Source organism: Narcine bancroftii, chromosome 6 (assembly GCF_036971445.1).
Source record: "Narcine bancroftii isolate sNarBan1 chromosome 6, sNarBan1.hap1, whole genome shotgun sequence".
NCBI lineage: Eukaryota > Metazoa > Chordata > Chondrichthyes > Torpediniformes > Narcinidae > Narcine > Narcine bancroftii.
In genome coordinates this window covers 13,054,235-13,077,382 of record NC_091474.1, presented here as the reverse complement: position 1 = coordinate 13,077,382, position 23,148 = coordinate 13,054,235, and the positions used below count along the sequence as shown (strand labels likewise).

General features: G+C 37.9%; 1 protein-coding gene across 25 annotated transcripts in view; it reads left to right on the top strand.

Moving 5' to 3' along the window:
* The window catches only part of ptprt (protein tyrosine phosphatase receptor type T), a 1,055,968-nt gene that overhangs the window by 458,202 nt on the left and 574,618 nt on the right, over positions 1-23,148 (top strand). For all 25 annotated transcript variants that reach the window (XR_011339907.1, XR_011339906.1, XR_011339908.1 and 22 more), the window contains one exon: positions 12,532-12,706. Coding sequence is in view for 21 of the 25 variants with exons in the window: in XM_069884025.1 (XP_069740126.1) it covers positions 12,532-12,706 (175 nt within the window). In the remaining 4 variants the exon portion in view is untranslated. The remainder of the gene's footprint in view (positions 1-12,531; positions 12,707-23,148) is intronic.

Here is a 23,148-nt window from a genome sequence, read left to right as displayed (position 1 = left end):
CTCAGCTGGGGTAATATTCCAACCTGAAGTAACTGGGGTAAAAAAATGTTCTTGATACATGAATTTACATGTCCACCTCATTTGGAAAGGCAAAGACTGATTAAGGTTGTTCACGTGGCTTTTAACATGGTAAATAGTATCTCATGAATTTATTTGAGTTTTTTTAAAAGGTGACCAAGAGGATTGATGAGGGCAGGATGATAGGTATTGCCTACATGGATAAGGCTTTGACAACATCCCACATTATGACTGGTACAAAAGGTGAAATTGCATTGTTTCCAGAATGAACTTAGTTAAGTGTAGGTCAGTGGAGTTAGGTGGGAGTAAGTGTTCAGCATGGACTAGAAGAGCCAAGTTGGCCTGGTTCAATGCTGTATTTGTTATATGATTATAAATGGATACAAATCTCATGGTATTGGAGGATTAAACATCAGATCGAAAGGGTATGATTATTGGTGTGCGCCACTGGGATTGAAGCTGGGTTTCATGTTGTTCTTCATGTATATTAACAATTTGAGTGAGAATATACATGGAATAATTGGTAAGTTTGCAGATGACACCAAAATTCATTTTCTGGTGAATGGTGTCGAAGGTTGCCTTAGGTTATAACAGAAACTAAAATAATTATCTCCAAAAGTAACCCAGAGAATTATTGACTGGTGAGCCGGACATCAGTAGTAGGTAAATTATTGGTAAATGTTATTAGAGGTTGGATATACAATTTTCAGATAGCCAGAAACTGATTAGGGATAATCAACATGGCTTTGTGCATGGTTGTGTTTAACCAATCTTAAGGCCTTTGACAAGGTACCAAATGGGAGGTAAGTCAGGAAAATTCAGACACTAACTATTCATGGTGAAGTAGTGAATTAGATTTGACAATGGCTGGACGGGAGAAGCCAGAGAGTAATGGTGAATGATTGGCTCTCAGACTGGAGGCCTGGGACTGGTGGTGTGCCTCAGGGATCAGGGCTGGGAACATTGTTGTTTCTTATCTACATCAGTGATCGAGATGATCATGTAAATTGAATAACCAAGTTTGCAGATAACACTAAGATTGGAGATGTTCTGGACAGTGAAGAAGATTTCCAAAGCTTGCAGAGGGATCTGGAAAAATGGATTGAAATTTGTCAGATGGAATTTAATGCAAATAAGTGTGAGGTGTTGCAGTTTGGAAGAACAAACCAAGAAAGGACATACATGGTAAATGTTAGGGCACTGAGGAGTGTGGTAGAACAGAGGGATCTGGGAATACAGATTCATAATTCCCTGAAAGTGGCATCACAGGTGGATAGGGTTGCAAAGAGAGCTTTTGGTATATTGGCCTTTGTAAATTAAAGTATTGAGCTGGGACATTATGTTAAATTTGACTTATGTTAATAAGTCATTGGTGAGGGCAAATTTGGAGTATTGAATACAGTTTTGGTCACCCAACTACAGGAAAGATATCAATAAGATAGTAAGAGTGCAGAGAAGATTTACTAGGACGTTGCCCGGATTTTAGGAACTGAGTTACTGGGAAAGGTGAAACAGATTAGGCCTTTATGCCCTGAAATATAGAAGATAGCGATATTTAAATTTGCAAGGGGGGTAGACAGACTAAATGTAGATAGGCTTTTTGCACCGAGGATAGGTGAGTTACAAACCAGGGATAAGCATGAAAATTTTAGGGGGAACTTCTTCACACAGAGAGTTGTGGGAGTGTGGAATGAGCTGTCAGTTGATATGTTCAATGCAGGCTCAATTTTAACATTTAAAAATAATTTGATCAGCTTCAATGGTTCAACATAGACTAGAAGGGCTGAAGGAACCGGTTTCTGAGTTAAAGTGTTTTATGGTTCTTCTAAGATTCAAGTTGGGAAAGTGGACAAAGGAATAGCAGATATAATGTAATGCAGACAAGAGATCTAGAAGTATTGGCTTCTGTAAGTGGTGGCATCGATGGACAAGATGGTGAAGAAAGCATATGGCATGCTTGCCTTTATTGGAAGAGGCATTGAGAACAAGAGTTGGAGTCTTGCATCACAGCTTTGCAAGACTATCTGGAAATATAGTGAGCAGTTTTTAGTTGCCACTCTGGGAAAGATAAGATTAAACTTGAAAAGGTGCCAAAAAAGTTGCTGGGACAAGGGGGCTTGGGTGACAGCAGAGCCTGGATTGGCTGAGACATTTCCCTGGATTGAAATATGTAAATTATGATGGACTTTGATGAGGTTATGATCACAGCCTTGTGCTAAAGTTGGGGAATTTAAAACAAGGTTGAATGAGAGTGGAAAGATTTGGAGGATAAAGGTCAGATTTTTCATACAGAGGGTGTTGGTAGATGGAAAGTGCTGTCAGAGGAAGTTTTTTATGTAGTTGTGACATTTAAAAGACTTTTGGACAGATTCATGGATAGGAGGGTTTACAAGAATGTGGCCCAAATGCAGGCAACTGCAACAAGCTCATGAAGGCACTTTGATTGATATGAATGGGTTAGGCTAAAGGGCCTGAATCTTTGTTGCATATCACTACAATGCAGTGAATTGACTAACACAATTTGCCCGTGCTTGGTTTAGATCTTTCTGTGCCTTATCCATTTAAGTACCTTGATCGCTGTTTCTTGGACCTGGTAATGTAATGATTCTACCACCTCCTCTGGCTGAAAGTAGTCCATAGCAAACATTCTCTGTGCAAAAAAAAAAATTACTCAAAACCAATCCCTTTGCTACATCCCCAGTCACAGACTTATGATCTGAAAAACTGCCTTCCACCAGTATCCTCTACCTCCTTGTCCCCAAGCCTATTTTGGATCCAATTAATGTCAATCAAACTGGTAAGTCTGAAATCAAATGTTAAGATGGATCAGACAGAGACATTAATGAATTTAGACCAGTGACCTTATCATTATACTGTTGTAGCTCTCTCATCTCAATCCTGGTGCTGCTATAGTTGTTAACTTGTGGCTACTTTTTAAAAGAGCATCAAAAAATGCTGTCTGATTCCCTGCTTCTTCATCCTTGAAAGGAAACCTATTTACTTACAAAGTAACTGTCTTACATTCTGATCTTCTGATTGTAAAGTGATTTAGATGAATCTGTTTCTTAACAGCCTGGATCCAACTGAATAAAAGATAGTAAATGCAAAGAAGTGAGTGGTAACATTCACCCTGCCTTGTTTGCATAGAAAGCCATGTTAACAATGTGTTTAGGACATGGCTCCATCTGTCCTGGGAAAAAAACATCCTGTAAATTTCTGGATTTCTCCTCCACATATCACCATGCCAATTATGGATCCAAGTAGCCACCTCACCTTAACTTGCTATGATGTGGACTTTGTCAAATACTTCACAAAAGACATGAAGGTTTCTTTGCCATAAACATGTATTCATAAGGCCAATCTAAGTATTTGTTAAACCTTTAATTTGAGTCCTCAGCATCAGAATATAAATTTGAGATTGATCAAAACCAACAAACTTGTCAAAGAAGCCTGAACGTATATTGGATGGTATTAACTGAAAGAATAATTCAAAGACTTATCTTGTCTGATAGAATTATACATGTTTTGAAAGGAGTGAGCCCTTTGAATACTAAACAGTGAGTTTTAGTAATTTCAGGAATTCTTGTTGCATTTAGATACTGTTCTTACCCCTCCATTAATCTTCGTCCGCGAAGCCAAGCCAAAGAAAGAAAAGATACTGTTCTAAAAACTCAAGATTTGGTCAATAGCCTTTCTAGTTTTTAAATACAGTAAAACCCATACCTATAGGCATTGGTAGATGCTACATAAATGAATTTTTCATATGCTGCAGTTTGCGTGCTACATGATTGGTGAACTAATGGTAAGGCACGCCAATTTTAAACTTCTGTATTTTCTTATCTATTTATTTTCTGGAATTTTTTTTACCATTTGCTTGCAGCTGCCAGTTGCTTGAATTCCAGATAACAGGGGTTTTACTGCACCTCCAGTTATAACAATCATGTAGTGTTCTGAGTCTTTGCCAACTTTCTTCCTGGGTTCATAGAATGAATGCTTATTTTCTGAAATTCTATACGTATTACCTGCATTCATTATAATTGCATGCTGAGCCAAATCATATCTTTGATAGCCTTTCAAAAACGAAATACCTCTAAGTGCTGCTAATTAGGTCTCTTGAACAAAACTTGACATATTTCTTCAAGAATGAGCCCTTAATAATTGCCACTGCAGAGCAAATAGAATACATTGGAAGTGTTTCTGTGCATGTAAAGGTCAAATTGAATTGTAGATGTGGGTGTGTCAGTGAAGCACTGGGTTACTGTGCCCACTGACAGTACATCAATGACACTGATGTTTCACGAGATAGCTTCATATCAGCACAAATATCCAAAAATCGATGATTAGACTCTTCCCTGTATCTTTTGGAAAGGTAGGAGTTTCAGTCAGATCCTAACTCTGCTTTTACAGAGTTACCGTTGATAGCTTGGAGTGATTTTCTTTATTTTTCAATCTTTTTATAGGTTTTTGAGAAAATAATATCAAATATGTAGATACATATAATATAAAGTTCAGGTGAAAGCAAATAAAAATCAGAGATATTAAACAAAATACATATGATCCATGTTGTCGATAAAAAAGGAAATCTATAACTAATGTAATTTCTAACCCCAACCTATTATTTGAGCGATTACAATCAAAGGCAAACATCAGCTACTAATTTCAATACTATTAGTTAAAAAATTGAAAAACAAAATTTATTAAAAAGCAAAAATATTTTCAAGATTGTTTTTAAGATCTGTGTGATAGTTTTGACACATCCCATGAATCACTTTGAATCCCCTCTACTTTCGCCCAGTATAATTGTTGAGGAGACTAGAATCAGAATTTATTGTCATGAACATAATCACAAAATTTGTTGTCTTGTGTCAGCATTAAATGCAAAGATTGCTATAAAATTACCTTTAAAAATAAATTAATTAATTCATGCAAAAATAAGAGAAACTGAGGCAGTGTCTGGTTCATTGTCCATTCAGAAATCTGATGGCAGAGGGGTAGAAGTGTTCTTGTTCTTTATCCTCACACTCCTATACCTCCTTGCTGATGGTCATATGAAGAGGGCATGGCTTGGGTGGGCAGGGACCTTGAGGTTTGAGACTGCATTCTTTTTTTTTTAAATTTTTTATTTTTCACACCATAAATCACATTAGCCATGATATACACTATTTCTTTTTCACACATATACAGTGACTTTTTCTCCCCCCCCCCTTTCCTCCCAAACCACCCCCCCACCCCCCCCTCTCATCCATTTTAGGTATACAATCTAGGTTGCATTAAGTCAGTCAGACAATGTTGTCATTCAACAAAATTACACCAGAAATTCTACTGAGTCCATTCTTTTCTTTCCTTCTCCTTCCATCAACTTAGGTACTGTTTGTCCCCGGTAGGTTTTCGCTATTGTATTTAATGTAAGGCTCCTATACTTGCTCGAATATTTCAATATTATTTCTTAACCTATCTGTTATTTTTTCTAATGGAATACATTTATTCATTTAAATTTAGTAGTTTCTTCCTTTTAATTTGGTTATGTATTCCATTAATATTTAAAGACATATAGTTCAGCGTAGCCCTTTTATATTTTGTTTATCTTCTCTTTCCGTTTTTCCATCATTACCTTTCCTCCTTTTCCATTTCTGTTTTCTTATTTTCAACTCTTTATAAGACAACATTCCTACAACATCCAACATTTTCCTTATTCTCCTATTTCTATCTTATTTATCCCCAATCTCCCCTTCACCTCCTGAGTTGTCCTTTATCCCTTGTCGGACAACCACATCTCCCCTCTCCATTTGGATTTGCGAATCCACTCGCAAGCGTCAACTGATTTTGCAGTGACCGCTATTTCCCCCCACCCCGCCTCCCCCAGAAAAGATTTCACTTTTCATATGTCACAAAGGTCACTCTTTTAATTCCCTCCTTATTCTCTCTATTCCATTACCTTCCCTTATTAATTCTTGTCTATACTATCTATATTTTCCTCTAAGTACAGATACATTCATGTATGCTCATTGTCTCTATTCACTCTTATACCTCTTTACCCGCATACATATCAATCGTGATCATTTTTACTCTCGTTACCCGTCTTCCTCCCTCAGTCTATTTTTGCAATTGTTCTGCAAATTTTCGTGCTTCTTCTGGATCCGAGAATAGTCTGTTTTGTTGTCCTGGAATAAATATTTTCAATACCGCTGGATGCCTTAGTATAAATTTATACCCTTTCTTCCATAAAATTGCCTTTGCTGTATTGAAATCTTTTCTCTTCTTTAGGAGTTCAAAACTTATATCTGGATAAATGAAGATTTTTTGCCCTTTATACTCCAGTGGTTTGTTGCCCTCTCTTACTTTTTCCATTGTCTTCTCCAGTACCTTTTCTCTTGTAGTATATCTTAGGAATTTTACTACAATAGATCTTGGTTTTTGTTGTGGTTGTGGTTTAGGGGCCAATACTCTATGTGCCCTTTCTATTTCCATTTCATGCTGTAGTTCTGGACATCCTAGGGTCTTAGGGATCCACTCTTTTATAAACTCCCTCATATTCTTGCCTTCTTCATCTTCCTTAAGGCCCACTATCTTTATGTTATTTCTTCTGTTATGGTTTTCCATTGTATCTATTTTTTGAGCTAGTAGTTCTTGTGTCTCTTTAGTTTTTTTATTAGATTTCTCCAATTTCTTTTTTAAGTCTTCTACCTCCATTTCTGCTGCTACTGCCCGCTCTTCCATCTTGTCCATTTTCTTTCCCATTTCTGTTAAGGTCATCTCCATTTTATTTATTTTCTCTTCTGTGTTGTTTATTCTTTTTCTTAAATCCTTAAATTCCTGTGTTTGCCATTCTTTAAATGACTCCATGTATCCTTTAATAAGAGCAAGTACCTCCTTTACCTTGCCTTTCTTTTCTTCTTCTATTTCTCTGTACTCTTCCTCTTCCTCTTCTTCTTCCTCTGGGTTGACCATCTGTTGTTTCTTTGGTGCCCTTTCCTCCTCTTCTTTCTTGTTTCTATTGTCTTCTGTGGTCTCTTCTTGCTGCAGGTGTTCTGCAGCTGTCGTTGCCGGCTGTGGAGATCGACTCCCCAGCTGGTCCCCCCTCCCGTCGGTGTGTTTTTTTTCATTCGCACTTTTACTCGTCTCTGCGAGCCATTTTTGTAGTCCATTATTTACCGACCTGAGGGAGCGGGTTTCTCTCTCCGCAGCGGGCCTCTTCGGACAGGTAAGGCCTTCACCTTTTTCCTCCTTTGTCTTCTCTTCCTCTCTTCTTACCGTTGCTTTCGATTTTTCTTTTTTTGTCGCCATCTTCTTTCCACCTTTATACTCACTTTTCTGTAACTTTTATTTCTGTGCCTTTGTGTTTTTCTTTGTTTTTCCCGACTTTTCTGGAGAGGGCTGGAGTTCACCGTCCGGCCACTACTCCATCACGTGACTCCTCCCGAGACTGCATTCTTAAGGCACCACCTCTTACAGATATCCTCGATGGAGTGGACACTAGCCCTTTTCAGACTGGCTGACCTGTAAATTGGCTGTTCAATGAACCGGTTAACGAAGCCGTTTTTGCCGTTTACACTGGATCTCTGTTAACCGGTTCTCTGTGTCCTTTCACGCTCATCACCAGGCATTCCTGAGGAGAGGGATGCCTCTCCTCCACCATTGATGTCTTCTTGTATTTAAACAAAATTATTCATGCTTAATTATAACATAATTATGTGCAGCACATTATGAGCCCTTCAGCCCCTGTTGTTGTGCCGACATATATAAACCTTTATAAATTTATAAAAGACCATGGGAAAGTAGTAGCAGAAATTAAACACGTAGTCACACAATTTATCAGGACCGTGGGAAAGTTGCAGAGAGAGAGCAATGGTGGACCTGCTCTTCCAGAATTCCCCGCAGCAGAGAAAAACCCCTCCATTAGTGCACTGTGCATACAGCCCTTTCTCTGCCACTACGGAATTCACAGGAAGACATGTCCACCATTGCTCTGTCTGTGACTTTCCCGTGGTCTTTATACACTGGGCTAATCGGCCCACAAGTGTCTGATGACCCCGGGGATGATACAACTCTACCTCGGCGGTCCATTGCCGGGGTGATTTGATGCCTGCATGTCGATTTGCGTGAGTTCACATTGGCCCTTCACCAGTAAGCCCCTTTCACACTGGCTGTTAATTACTAGGATAAGGTGCCGTGTGAAGGGGGCTTACTGATGCCTGTGGTAGTACTGGTCGAGTTCACAACTTTCTGTAGATCTTTCTTTTCCTGTGCATTGGCATCTCCATACCAGACAGTGATGCAACCAGAATGCTCTCCACAGTAAACCTGTAGAAATTTGCATGTCTTTGGAGGTACACCCCTCACGTATAGCTGCTGGCCAGCCTTCCTTGTGATTGCATCAACATGGAAGTCCCAGGACAGATCTTCAGAAATGTGGACGCCCAGGAACGTGAACTTAATTATCTTTAAATTTATTTTTGTGCAGTGACTGTATTTGACTGTAGGGTTAATCTGAATATATATTTGACTGTAATTTTATAGCCAGTATGTGAGAGATCCTTTTCTGCCAAATCACAATTGTAAATTTTGACCTGGAAATTGGCATTGCAGATTTATAGCATTGTTCCATTCCTGCAAATGTTAAATAACCCTGGACACAACTGAACAGGCATTGCACAAATTTTGCCAACAAAAATTTGCAGGCCAGGATATCAAACTGAGGCCAAGTTTAGAGGGGTCAGTCATTGTAGCGTTTTTCCATTTCTTGTACCTGTGAGCAAATTCAGGACTTGACTGGTCTGTGGTCAGGGAGAAGATGGTAAAAGAATGATCAGGTTAATGTACCAACTTGCACTTTGAGTCAAGAAGTGGGAAGGTGGTTGTTCTGGATGATTATTGATCTTGCGGTATGCAGGAAGGCTCAGGAATCGGGATCAAAGGCAACACAAAGGCCTGTGGCAGAGTAGAAATGGTGATGTTGGGGTTGGAGATTTAGGAACCTCAGTGTATTTTACGGCAGGTGTTCTCTGAAGTAACCTTTGTTGAAGATGAGAGCCAATATTCAGCCAGGGGAGTGCCTTGGCCATGTTTTGCTCGTTGTGGCCGTTTGAATAAAGTTGCATTTGATTAAAATGGCGTCTCCCAGTATGAAGAGCTGGTTGATGGCACCTGCTGTTGGCCGCCTGCTTAGAAAGAGATTAAGCCGCTCCTCTTTTATTAAGAATCTTTATCTTTATTTGTGTATTATTATTAAGTATATTAGTAAAGCATTACCTGTAGGGAGGGGGAGATTAATTATCTATAATGCTATTGTTCATTTTTTGGTTGGGTCCGTGGAAGGGGAGGAACGGGCAGATGAAATGTTTTTAGAGTGTGACTGAAAGTAAAATTCTTTAAGGTTTCATGCAAGTGAAGTTTGTTCAATGCAAATATAGTATAGTTTTTTTTGTCTTTTAAACTATTTATTCTTAATGCAGATGTTGTTAGGCATTGTAACAGTGAGTCTCAAGCAACCGGAAAATTTGCTTATCCAACATCTACAATCCCCACAGGTGTTGGATACCAAGGGTTTTACATATACATATATCGTAGCCAACTCTTGCCTCAAAAATCCATAGTTTACTTTGTTAGGAATTGAAGCTAAGGTTTCAGATTGAACTGCACTTCCATCAAATTATGATCCGACCGCTTTAGTCGCCTTTTCTACCAGGTTATGAATTTATGGATTTCTCTCTGCCCAATACCAGATGAAAGAAATGCCTTTTTTTTTCCATTGGTTCTTTAACATATTGATAGAGCAAACTAATTCTTATGGACTCCTCATTTTGACCCTCTGCATTATTAGTCCCAAATTAAGCTACTCTGTGATTAATTTATTATCCTTGTAACATCTGCCTCCAATTTCCTTGCTTATTTTACTTTTGATTGCCTATGGATAATATTCACCAATGATTTCTTTCTTTGGCTGTTTCTTACCTCCTTGCATGTAAATTTATTCTTGATATTCCAACATGTGATTCTCTCTTCTCCCCTTCCACGGACCCAACCAAAAAGTGAACAATAGCATTATAGATAATTAATCTCCCCCTCCCTACAGGTAATACTTTACTAATATACTTAATAATAATACACAAATAAAGATAAAGATTCTTAATAAACCGCGAGTCTCTTTCTAAGCAGGCAGCCAACAGCAGGTGCCATCAACCAGCTCTTCATACTGGGAGACGCCATTTTAATCAAACGCAACTTTATTCAAACGGCCACAACGAGCAAAACATGACCAAGGCACTCCCCTGGCTGAATATTGGACCTGCCCTTCTAAAATTAAACGTCCTGGAATACTTAATTTCTTTTTTCTTTTTCAATATTTTTATTAACATTGAAATTTCACATCCAAAAATACATATGGATATATGTAAAAAATACTTAAAACATACCATTTCATCCAAGGTACACTTCTTCTTTGGCTTGGCTTCGCGGACGAAGATTTATGGAGGGGGTAAATGTCCACGTCAGCTGCAGGCTCGTTTGTGGCTGACAAGTCCGATGCGGGACAGGCAGACACGGTTGCAGTGGTTGCAGGGGAAAATTGGTTGGTTGGGGTTAGTACTGCTAAAGGCAGAGCTGTTGAAATAAATGCTGTCCGCACCAAGCAAGTTAACCAGTAACCGCCGTTTATTCAAATCACATGCGTTCCTCTTTAGGAGAGGAAAACAGGCTCACGAGAGTGATGTCATAATGCTGCTGTGAGGCCTGACCATTTCCCCTGGCAACGTGCTCCTGCAGCCTGGAACTTCTGCGGGGTGGGGGGAGAAGCCCCTGTGCCCTGCCACACTGGCAATTTGGCCCGTCGTATGCGGGGTTGACCTGACCCGCTACACCACCACATTTTAATCAAACCGATTATATTGATATTATGTTATTTAAAAAAAAGGAAAATCTAAACCCACAACCAAGAAAGAAACTGTTTGGCCAAAAAAATGAAAAACAGAATTTTTCTCAGAGTGATAAATTACCGCATTAGTAATCAATTTTTCCTTCATAACAAATCAAAAATTATTATAAAAGTAATTCAAAAAGGGTCCCCACAGTGTTTGAAAATTTACATTCAATTCGGAAATTGAGCATCTGATCTTCCCTAAGTTTAAACGTGACATTGAGCATGAGTAGGCGAGATAACGTCCCTCCATCTGAGCAACACTGCCCACCTAGCCATAAGAGAAATAAAAGCTAATAACTGTACCTCAGATGTCGTTAACATTATGTCACTCTCCAACAATACCAAATAACGCAGTTAAGGGATTTTGGTATAAAATTAACTTTAAAAAAGTCACAGAAAGTTTGAAATATTTTAATCTCAAGACTCTGACATGTCCAGAACATATGAATTAATGAAGCGTCTCCAATGTTGCATTTATCACAACAAGGAGATACATCCACATAAAAATGAGATGGTTTGACTTTGGGCATGTCATTTTACAACCACATCTCCATAATGGCGATGTGCCATTAATTTGAGAAGGTTAAATTGGAAACATATACTTTCTAATAATGTTAGGGTTCTTTAACATTTAACCTTTGTCAGTATGAAGTATGAGGGACATGCAAAACTTGTATCTAATTGCTGTAAATTTTCAGAATAGTTTACTCAAGCGAAAGAGCCACATTCAATAAACTTTGTCACAGCTTATTTCAACAGAAATATGAATGGTTCATTGCAGTGAGTTGTTATTTGGATTAATGTATCTGGAAATAATTTATTCTGACCTCTCTGTCAGAAATTCACAGTTAATGTGGTGCGACAAAAGAGATGAAGTCTGTCCAAATAATAATGTTGTCTGAAATCAATGATGGAGAACTAAAATCTGTCTCAGACATTTATGAAACTTACTATCATTCGCATAACCATTAGGTCATATGCAATGCATAATCAAAATGGGATTTTTAATGCATTTCATGGATAAAGGGACTGTTCCTGATGATAAAGCCTTTGAATAAATTTAATAATGAGATTTCTATATACTAAATTTTTTGGTCTTTCAGGTGATCATGTATTTTATGCTGTGAACAAGTGTGCAGAGTGGATCAACAGTGACATTTGATAGAACAACAGTCTAACACCTATTTTGAGATTCAATGAAAGATTGCATAACATTTAGACAGTAATCTAATTCTGGTTTTAGGAAATACTTGTAAACTATAATTCAAGAAAAAAAGAAGGCATTTAGCAATGAAGACCAATAGGCAAACATTTGGCAAAAACAATTTAACACAGATACATGAGGAGTCACATTTTGGAAGAATTGACAGGAAAGCAACTTTTGTTTTGAACAGGCGAGAAAAGCTGCATGTCAATGGGTTGAGGGAATGGATTCATTTTGGATAGATCAAGCAAAAAACCTAACCTACACTAGAAAGCTCAAAGGAAGAGTATGCAGGCAAATTGTCCATAATACAGAAACCGAGCTTTTCAATACTAATCAGCTGGTACTTGTTAGCAGGCCTACAATTAAATACTTTTCCTTTTTTTTAACACAGCAATGGAATGGAAAGGATACAGCTTTGATGGTTACTAGGGTGGTTAACCATCGGCGCTTCTCTGCGACGGTCAGTGTGGCAGATACGTCACAGAAGACGATGAGTAAATACAGATGTGTGATTCGATCAGAAGGAGGCTCAGGAGTGTCGAATTATGCAGAATTAATTGTGAAAGGTGAGGCCTAACTGGTTTTCTTAGAAAACCAACAAAGTTTGAATTGAATGATCTTGAAATAAAAGCACTTAAATGTTGTTAATCGAAAAAGTTTGCAGATGGTTTGATTGTAATGTAATGCCCAAAAGTGCTGGAGACACTCAGCAGGTCACACAGTGTCTGTCGGAAGCAAAGGGTAACCAATGGTTTGGACCTGAGCCCTTCATCCAGGTATGAGCAAAAAGCAGGCAGGAGCCTGAATGAAATGATAGGGTGTGGAGAGAAGAAGATGGAAGAGGGGGCAGGAGCACAGGCTAACAGGTACTAGGTGGATAAGGGTGAGAGAGCAGAAGAGAAAAAATGCTATCAAGTGATGGGGGAAGAGGATTGCACTCTGAATGGATTAGGGAGCTGGAGGAAAGGAGAGAGAGGGAAAGAGAAAGAGATGGGAGAGGGGGCTAACAGAAATGGGAGGTTAATGTTAATGTCAGCTCCCCACCCCCCTTCTTTCAGAGGGCTACTCCCTCCTCTATCACCTCAGCACTTCCTTTTCCCACCCATATCCATCTATGCCCTCTAGCCTGTTGGCTTGTGGTCCTTCTTCTGCCCCTTCTTCCCTCCTTTCCTTTGCTATTCTCCTCCCCCCCCCCCTCCCCCATCTCTTTATTCTGGCACCTGCTTGCTTTTTTCTCATACCTGGATGAAGGGCTCAGGCCAGAAGTGTTGCTCATTTCGATGCTGTATGACTTGCTAAGTTTTTCCAGCTATTTTGTGCACAGCAGTGATGGGTATTGTGAAAGGTTGTAGAATAAAGAAACATTCAATGGTTCAACTGAATAGCTTTGAGCTTTGTACATATTTTACTTTTTGACATTGAAAAGATGTCAAATGGCAACCAGAGCTTTTGCAAAGACAATTATTTAAAATTATCAGTACTTATCAAGCAAATGCAATATTGTAACTTTTAGCAAGCTTTACCAGATATAACCTTTTGCTGGATTATTATGTTGAATTTGTCATAATCCTATTCCTTACCATAGGGATGTTGAATAGTTCACCCTTATCTGTTGTGCTTGCTTCTTTAGTCTTCAACCACATCTCATGGCCCTTTTCAGACATTTCATTTGCTGATTAGAAGTGGTAGCAAAACTTTCAAAATGGATAATTTTCCTTTTATAAATGTATTTGAACAATTACTGGGATCTGGATTGAGAGCTGAGAAGTTGTAGCTTCATTTTTGGCTGACTTGGATATGATGAATTGAAGGGCTCCTTCATGCTATACATTTTAATTAATAATTAAACATCCAGAGCAGTGCCTTGGTCAACCGTTCATCTGAAAGTTACCTGAAAGAAAGAAATTATGTGTTAATTTATCTTATTGTAGGTTGTGTGAGTTGCGCACTGAAAATCAGTTGAAGTGATTTGGTACATGGATCAAAAAGTACATTTGAAATAAAAGGTAAAACAAAAATTGTGCCTTTCATGTCCCCTCTCAAAAGCCCCTTTCACACTTGCATCTTGTCTCAGGAATTGGCAGCCAGACAAGGGTCAAGTGTGAAAGTAAAATCATCTGAATGCCAGCGTGAACTGACTTCATTACACAAAAGGGATAGTCGGCCTCGACCCCTACTGCAATCCCCGTGGTCTGCTGATGCCGACGTGCCAATTAGTCTCATGTGAAAGTGGGAATTGCATTTTAGGACAGAAATGACCCATGTTTCTGCATGAGTGCAGGAATGTGAAGGAAAGAAAAGATTAAAATGAAGGTATAAACTTTGCCATGGGAAAGTTGCTACGAGAGAGAGAGGAAAGTGCCTGCAATAAATAGAAATAGCGGACAATTTACAGACAGCATGGGAAAGTTGGTAGTGCCATTGTGCACAATTTATAAAGACTGGGAAAAAGCAATGGTGGATCTGCCCTCCCAGAATTCCAAGAGTTGGATGAAACGAGAGCAAAATCTCACCCAATCACAGGGAGAATATAACTTACTCCTCACAGAAACATAAAACGTCTGGATCAAACTCAAGGTCCTGAAAGTCATAAGGCAGCAGCACTAACTAATGTGAGGCTGAAATACCCTATTAAAGTGCAGGTTTGTTGCAATGTTTGAAACAGTCATTTTGTGAACACAAAACAGTCTTGTAATAACGATATTTTATTGGTGATGGTTGAGGGATATTAAAAGGCATCAACACTGGGATTAATCTTATGCTCTTAAAAATTTAACAACCAGGTTGATGGAGGAGAATTTCATGCCATTAAATCCAAATATAGTAAAAACCCTGTTGTCTGGAATTAAGCAAGCTGCAGCCTCAAGCAACCAGCCAAAAAAAATCATGTCAAACCAATAGGTAAAAACGTTTGAAATTGGTGACACCTAGCAACGCTCAATCTCAAGCAACCGGAAAATTCACTTATCCAATATCTAGCAATCTCCAGGGTTTTACTGTATCAGCAAAGCCATTATATTATTGCACCCATTGTGATATTTTGCTAACGAACATAAAAAATTAGAGCCAGAAAGAGCTACTTGAAGCCAACTTCAACCTGGTTTTGTCTTATTTCTCAATCATATACATTTTCAAAACACAATTAATTGCATTTGTATTGAACACTACACTTCTCAACTGTGATAAAAGAAAGTGCAAGTCTGGTGTTAATAAATCTTCAAAGCTGCTTTTAAGACATTTCAACTGAGCTCTTTTAAAAATGCCAACTTAACCTCCTTTCATTATTTGTCTATTTATTTCTAAAATGGTGCATCAATTATTTCTAAACTTGCTCTAAACATCTTTAATCTATATTTGTCATTTGAGGTTCCTGCTGCAGTTGAATTCTTTATGCATTCTGTGCTCAGATCATTCAGATAGACTAAACCTCATTTCATATGATTCCTGAAGAATTGTATTTAATCTCTGTCAAGGCCATTGTGAGATGTTAAATGATGTGCAAAACTTGATTGTAGGATTGAGATGTAAAATTGAAAGTAGAATTTAAATTTGCAGATGATTAGATTATTTTACATTATGAGATCAGGGGAAAAAAATGCATTTTTCTTGCTCATGTGATTGAATCAAATCCAAAGATCAGTGAGAGATTAATTTCAAAGTGAGGGTGACCCGTGACCCGTGCAATAGTTTCTTATAAAAGTTACTTGAGTTCCATTACATAGCCTATCCAACTGAAAAACATGAAAATAAAGAGTCCATAGTGTTATATTGGAATGTAAATTTTGGACAGATTCAAAATATCAGTCCTCAATTCTTTTGAGGAACTAAATTAGTTTTGAAATATATTCCAATTGACTGAACTGTAATTTTAAGACAATGTGATTTCTGTTGTTGTCTTTTGTAGCTTGACTGAAACAATTCTAATGCCATCAGGAAAGAGATATGGGTGCCACAAAACTTATACCATCAGGTTCAGGAATAGTTGTTCCCCTCCACCATCAGACTTCTAAAGAACAAACTCAATCAGAGACTTTGCACATTATTTCTTTCTTTGTTTATTTTTCACTCTTTTGTATATGTATCTCTTTTCTTGAGTGTGTTTTTTGCATTACCAGTAAGCAGAAATTCTCTCCGGCCTGCAGGAAAAAGAATCTCAAGGATGTATGTGATGTCACGTACAGTATGTACACTGACAATAAATCTGAACTTTTAATACTGCATATCTTTAACTGATATCTGTAGATATCTTCCTCCACAGAAAGAACTTGCATATCATTCAGTTTAACAGAGCATTTTGAGGATGAGAGAAAGAAATCAAGGAGTCATTTTAACTATTTTAAATTCAAAATAGCTTTTACCCTTTTTTTCCTCTGGTACTTTTACCCAACTTCAAATTATTAGCTACCATTTATTTATGTTAAATAATAACACTTCAAAAGTGCTGTAACCCCTGAAAATAAGATTTAAACTATCTTTATTTCTATTTCAGTTAACTGGGTATTTTGCCTCTTGACAAGCTATTGTATGTACTAAGTGTTGGCAGGTATGATCATTTAGCACACGATTAGGGGAGATCAGTGAGCTTGGTCCAACATTTTTTCTCAAAAAAGCTCAAATTGAAATTAGCCTCAGTGATCCCTGATTAATATGTATCCAGTGTGGGGACAATGTACAGATAAAAATAATATTACAGAAACCTTGCTGCTGTGGAAGTGCTGTTGATAGAAGCAGTATGAACTGGGAAAATGTTACTTCCAGCAGTGAGAAATTCTACCATGAACTGAAGATAAATATTGCTGCAAGTTAGCCTATTATTTCCAGCTCTTTGTATGTGTGTTGCCATTCTGATATTTTGCAATTTTCATCATATGTTTCTTAGACCTCTGCTGTGCATTTGAAAGAAAAAAAATGGTAAAATATACCAATCACATAGAACTAAATGTCACATGTTTCATTGATTGGGGATGATTATAAAGTTACTTAGTAGAAAAATCAAGCAGATTGTGGTATTTAGACTTTCAAAACAACGGTTGGTGTTACTATAATGGCGCAAGCTCACAATGTAGCTTGCGAGTTGCATTGAGACTTGGGAATGTGAGAAAATTAGATATGATTCAAGTAGAATTGGTGTAAGTGTGTGTTGGTCGAACAGTCTCGGTGGGCTCAATGGTCTGTTTCTCTGCTGTATGACACTGAGTTGATGATATCACACGCTTTTGGCCTAACAAAGCCTTTAAAAATACCCTTTAAAAGGCGGCACGGTTAGTGTAACTGTTAGTGCAATTTTTGTTAAAGCGCCAATGACATGGATTCGAATCCAGCACTGACTGTGAGGAGTTTGTATGTTTTACCGTGATCTGCATCAGTTTTCCCTGGGTGCTCTGGTTCTTACCACCCTCTAAAAACATATGGGGTTGGAAGGTTAACTTGGTGTAATTGGTTGGCATGTGTATCAATGGCCAGAATCACCTTTCACTGTGTTGCAAATAAACTTGCATTTAAATTCTAAACTCAATCCTTGGTTAAGAAATTAGCAAAATGGGCCTTTCCTCCACCTCCCAATACATTTTAGTTTCATACATTGATTAAGCAAAAGAATCAGATATCAGATAAATCTTATCTGAGACAGACATTGGGTGTAAATTGAACATTTTGTATAAGCATACCCTTATATGTCCCATTACCAAATTATTTTTCATGGAGGGAGCTATTATTGGCATGAGTAAAGGAAACCCTCATTGTAAGAATAGAAAGGTTTCAGATGTAAAGTATTCTGAATGTGTGGTTAGGAGGGAGCACAATTGCTTTTATTCTTTTGAGATTTCTTTTAAATAATAACCCTCTCCCAGTCATTCCTCATGCTTTAATCTCACCTCTGACTTCCAATTTAACCAAAGGTTGTTCACCATCCAACCTCCCATTTACCGTCATCCCATTCTAAGGCCCTTTTATTCTCCCGTCATTCCAGCATCTCACCCTAGCGCCTATGCTTCACCTCCAAACAGTGGTCAATAGCCTAACAACCGGCCTGCCTTTGGGCTGCGGGAGGAAACCAGAACAACTATGGAAGCCCATGCTGCCACAGTGATAATATGCAAACTCCAAACTCACAATATTGGAGCTCAGAATTGAACCTGAGTCACTTCAGTTGTGAGATGGGCAGCAGCTTCTATTGCTTTCCTTGGGTGCTTGGAATACAAATTCTATTTTCAAACTTGGCATATATCTCTTTAAGTTATGCTTTACACTCTGGACAAATGTTTGGGTCAAAAGAGAGCTGTTGGAAAACAAACTAATGATCTGGTGTTAGTCCTGGCCCATTGGCACTCTAACAGCACTCATGTTATGAAGCAGGAAAATCATGGGTTTTAGCCCCTTTCTCTCTCAAGGAATACAATGTTATTAGAAGTATTAAGTGTGAAAGTGATGCCTTGTCTAATCTCTCAAATGGATGTAAAAGAAATAACACTTGGCATTCTTGCACAGAAACTTTGGAATCATTCCAAAAAGAATTAGCATACTTACCTCCAGTTGTTTACACAGGGGCACTTTTACACAGCCTTACTGTGTTGAGGAGTTTGTCAGAGGGGGAACATCATATTCATTAGGACTGTTTCTTACGGAGTGGCTGTGGTCAAATTACATTGCAGCCACTCCGTAAAAATGTGTACGGGTACGAGTTGCATAAAAAATTCCATCCCGACATTTTTACCTTGCCACAGAAGTAGAAATTTTCTGCTGTTCAGTGGCTGTGTACAAGTGCCTACTGTTGAAAAATGAGCAAGAAGGTTCCCCTGTTATCTTTCATCCTACAACCAGTCATACATAACAGATTGATCATTTATCTCAATGTTGTTTGTGGGACACTCAATGTGCAAATTAGTTGCTGACATTTTACTACGTTGCAACACTTGAAATATAATCACTTGATATGAAGCATTCAGGAACATCTGGAAGTCATGACAGACAGCACATACATAGATGTTTTTTTTACCTCTGTATCCATAATTAATATTTGTGACTTTCGTGATAAACTGTTGAGCCTATTCTCAGTTTTAATTGAGTCAATAAAATAGATTTAATTCACATGTTGCATTTTAATCTTAGTCCTTAATTGCATACTGTGATCAAGCAAAAGAACTGATGTGTCTGTGATTTTTATTATAAATACAGAGGTAATCTTATTTTTGCTAATTATCAGCTTGTGAAAAAGTTAAAGACCATTGATGGAGAAGGGTGATATTTAGGAAATGTACCATTATGCTGGGGATTTTGATAGGACATACATGCTAAATGGTAGGGCACTGAGAAATGCAGTAGAACAGAGAGACCTGGGAACGTAGGTGCATTATTCTTTAAAAGAGGCATCACTGGTAGATCATAAAGGAAGTTTTTGGCACATTGAGCTGCATAAATCAAAGTATTGAATACAGGAGTTGGGATGTCATGATCAAGTTGTTTAAGACACTGGTGAGGCCAAATTTAGAGTATTATGTGCAGTTTTGGTCTCCTAACAACAGAAAAGTTATTAATAAGATTGAAAGAATCCAGAGGATATTTACAAGGATGTTGCCTGGACATAAATAACTGAGTTACAGGGAAAGGTTAGGTCCTTGTATCTCTACGATGTAGAAGAATGAGGGGATATTTGATAGAAGTATACAAAATTCTGATGGGTATAGAGTAAATAAACCAAGCTTTTTGCATGGAGGTTAAGTGAGATTTTTTTTAAATAAAGAGGACATAGGTTAAGGATAAAAGGGGAAAAGTTTAAAGGGAACATTTGAGGGGACTTCTTCACACACAGATAGAAATGTGAACCAAGCTGCCATCTGAATTGGTAAAAGGAGGCTCAATTTGTGACATTGAAGAATTATTTGGACAGTTCGCTGGATGAGAGGAGTATGGAGGTATGTGGTCAGTGGGACTAGATAGAAAAATAGTTCAGGACAGACTAGCAGGGCCAAATTGACTTTTGCTGTGCTGTATTGTTCTTTGATTATATATTTAGAGAATATTTCCTGGGCACTGATCACATTATTATTTCATTTATTATGTATGATTAGAATGCATTGAGAAATAAGATGAAACAAAACAGGGAGACATGGTTAGTGCAGCAGTTATCACCACATTATTAGAGCACCAACAATCTGGGTTTGAATCTGGCGCTGTCTGTAATGAATTTCTATGTTTCTTCATGGATTTCCTCCAGGCGCTCCGGTTTCCTCCCACCCTTCAAATCGCATAAGGTTTGTAGGTTAATTGGGGTATTTGTCTTGTGGGCTAGAAGGGGCTGTTACCGTGCAGTATGTCTAAATTTAAAACATCTGTTGTATAGGAACGTTACCCCTTGAAGTGATATCAGTTCTCATTTGCTGCTGTCTTTTGGTGATGTTAACTCGCCATATTGTTGGATAATGCCAAAAAAAAGTGATCATCTTAAATGAAGAAGGTTATATATAAAGTTACATTTCCTTCTTAAAGAATCTCATGTTTTCATCAGCCAGTGATCTGACACCACAAGACTTCAGGTTGACCAGCAATTGATGCCCTTTTATGAAAAGTAATAATTTCTGGCATCTGCCCCGAATATTTGCTTCTGTTGTATTTTTGTTCAGAAAGTGTATGAGATTTATTAATTTCATTCTATTTACTTCTTGTACTTCTTTCTTATGTTACAAATGAGGTGTGCATTCAGAGATTGGGGAGGGAAGTTTCTTGAGTCTTCCCTCTGAAATCCAGAAACTCTCTGAAGCTTGGTTTATGTTGCCATAGCAAGAAATTCAAAACCAAAAGCTCTGAGCAGCTCAGAATCCACCCTCCTGCAATAGCCTGGCAGGCCACTGTCTTCAAAGCCAGTGTGGTTGGGCAATAAACCTGGCTTTAGACAGCAATGCATACATTCTTGTGAAGGAATTAATCAAAACTACCGTCCATGCAAGGAAATAAAAGGTGCAAATTGCAAGTAAAATTAGAAGATAATCTCAGATTTGCAGCACAGGTTCATGTACAACCTGAAAGAAATGAATATTTCAGACATAAACTCTTTTTTTTCCTCCAAATTCAGTGCATAATAACTATTCGACATCTAAAAAGAGGCTATCCAAATTTGAAACGATGAAAATGAAAAGTGTGAATAATAAGAACATGACAAAATGTTCTTGGGATTGCTTGTGCATGAATCACAAAAGGTCGGTTTGCAGGTGTAGCAGGCTGTCAAGAAGGCAACTGTAATGTTTGCCTTCATTGCAAGAGGGATTGAATTTAAGGGCAGAGAGTGTTCTGGCTCTGAGTTACTTGGGAGGCTTCTTAAATAACTTAGAGATGCCAGATTCAAATAACAGAAAAGACTTCACATGCTGATGCCTTCCACCATCTCAGGAAACTGTTCACATGCACACTATACACACACATACATACACCCCACAGTGAAGCATTAGATTTACTACAGTGAGAAGAGTGTATTCTTACACGGTTACAAAATAGTTTGCATTATCCTGACAATAAAATAGAGAGGTTATGCTGCAATTATACAAAGTACTAGTGTGACTGCATCTGGAGAACTGCATGCAGTTCTGATCTGCTTACTTAAGAAAGGATGTGTACTGGCTCTGGAGTTGGTGCAGAGAAGGTTCACCAGCTTGATTCCAAATATGAAGGGATTGAGTTGTCTGGGATTGTACTCACTGGAATTTAAAAGAATTTCAAGGGGATCTTATAGAAACATATAAAATTATAAAAGGTATAGATAAAATTGATGGAGGTACATTGGGTAGGGGAGACCAGAACTAGAGGACATAGCCTCAAGATTCAAAGTAGTAGATTGAGAACAGAGATGAGGAGGAACTGCTTTTTCAAGAGGGTGGTGAATCTGGAATTTGGTGCTCATTGAAGCCGTGAAGGGGACCTCTAAATATATTTAAGACAAGGTTGGATAGATTTCTACATATTAAGGGATATGGGGAAAAGGCAAGTAAGCGGAGATGAGACCATCATCAGATCAGCCATGATCACATTGAATGGCGGAACAGGCTCAATAGGCCGGATGATCTATACCTGTTCCTATTTCTTATCACAAACAAGACTTCTCTGTGCAAAAGAAGAATGACCACTAAGTGAGATTGCTGCATGTTTCTTGTAAGTTCTGTTTAATTATCGACATGATTAAATATTATTTATTGCTCTGAGTCATAAAGGAGATGATCATTAAGTTAGCATTAAATCTGTGACATTGTATTACTGTTTTTATTAGAATATTTGTTGAGATGATTAAAAGTCACTGATTAATTTGAATGTTTAAACTGTGCTAATGTAGGGTTCATATGGGATTTAAATCAACTAGTTGCAAGTTTTTGTTGAAATCAACTTGGAAAATAAAATACCAATGAAACATTTAAGCCTTTAGTAGCAGTTAAGTCGAGGCAATTGTCTATTAGGTTTTGTAAATGTTCTGCACGTTAAAATTTATAATTGCCAAATTTCAAGCTGTGTTTAATGAATTAATAACCAAATAAAGGCAGGCTCGATTTAAATTGATTGTGATGGAATTGGGGGGGGGGGGGGGGGGCGGGAGGGGGGAAGACATCTGTAGCAAAAACAGATGAATCAAAGCACAAAAGTGGACTTAATCAAGAAGTAATTTAATATTTTTCTTTGTACTGCAATGGGATATTGACACTAATTGATGCAAATGAATTAGTTGAAAGCACTTTACTTGGGTGGAAAAGTAAATCACACAAAAACTTAGTGATTTCCCAAGATACTGCTCATCAACAGTGGTAAAACTTTTTAAAAAGGATGTGTTTTTTTTTTAAAAAAAAGGATCATCCTCACTATTTTCAGTTAATTCATCTTGTACATGACCAGCACCTGCTTGATAATTCATTCATTAGCCTCCAAAATAGTATTCGGCAGCCTAGCATAATGCTATTCCTGAGCAAGAAATGAACTAACATTAAAAATATTTAGCCATTGTAATTCCCACTTTGAAAAACAGCTTTTCTATTCA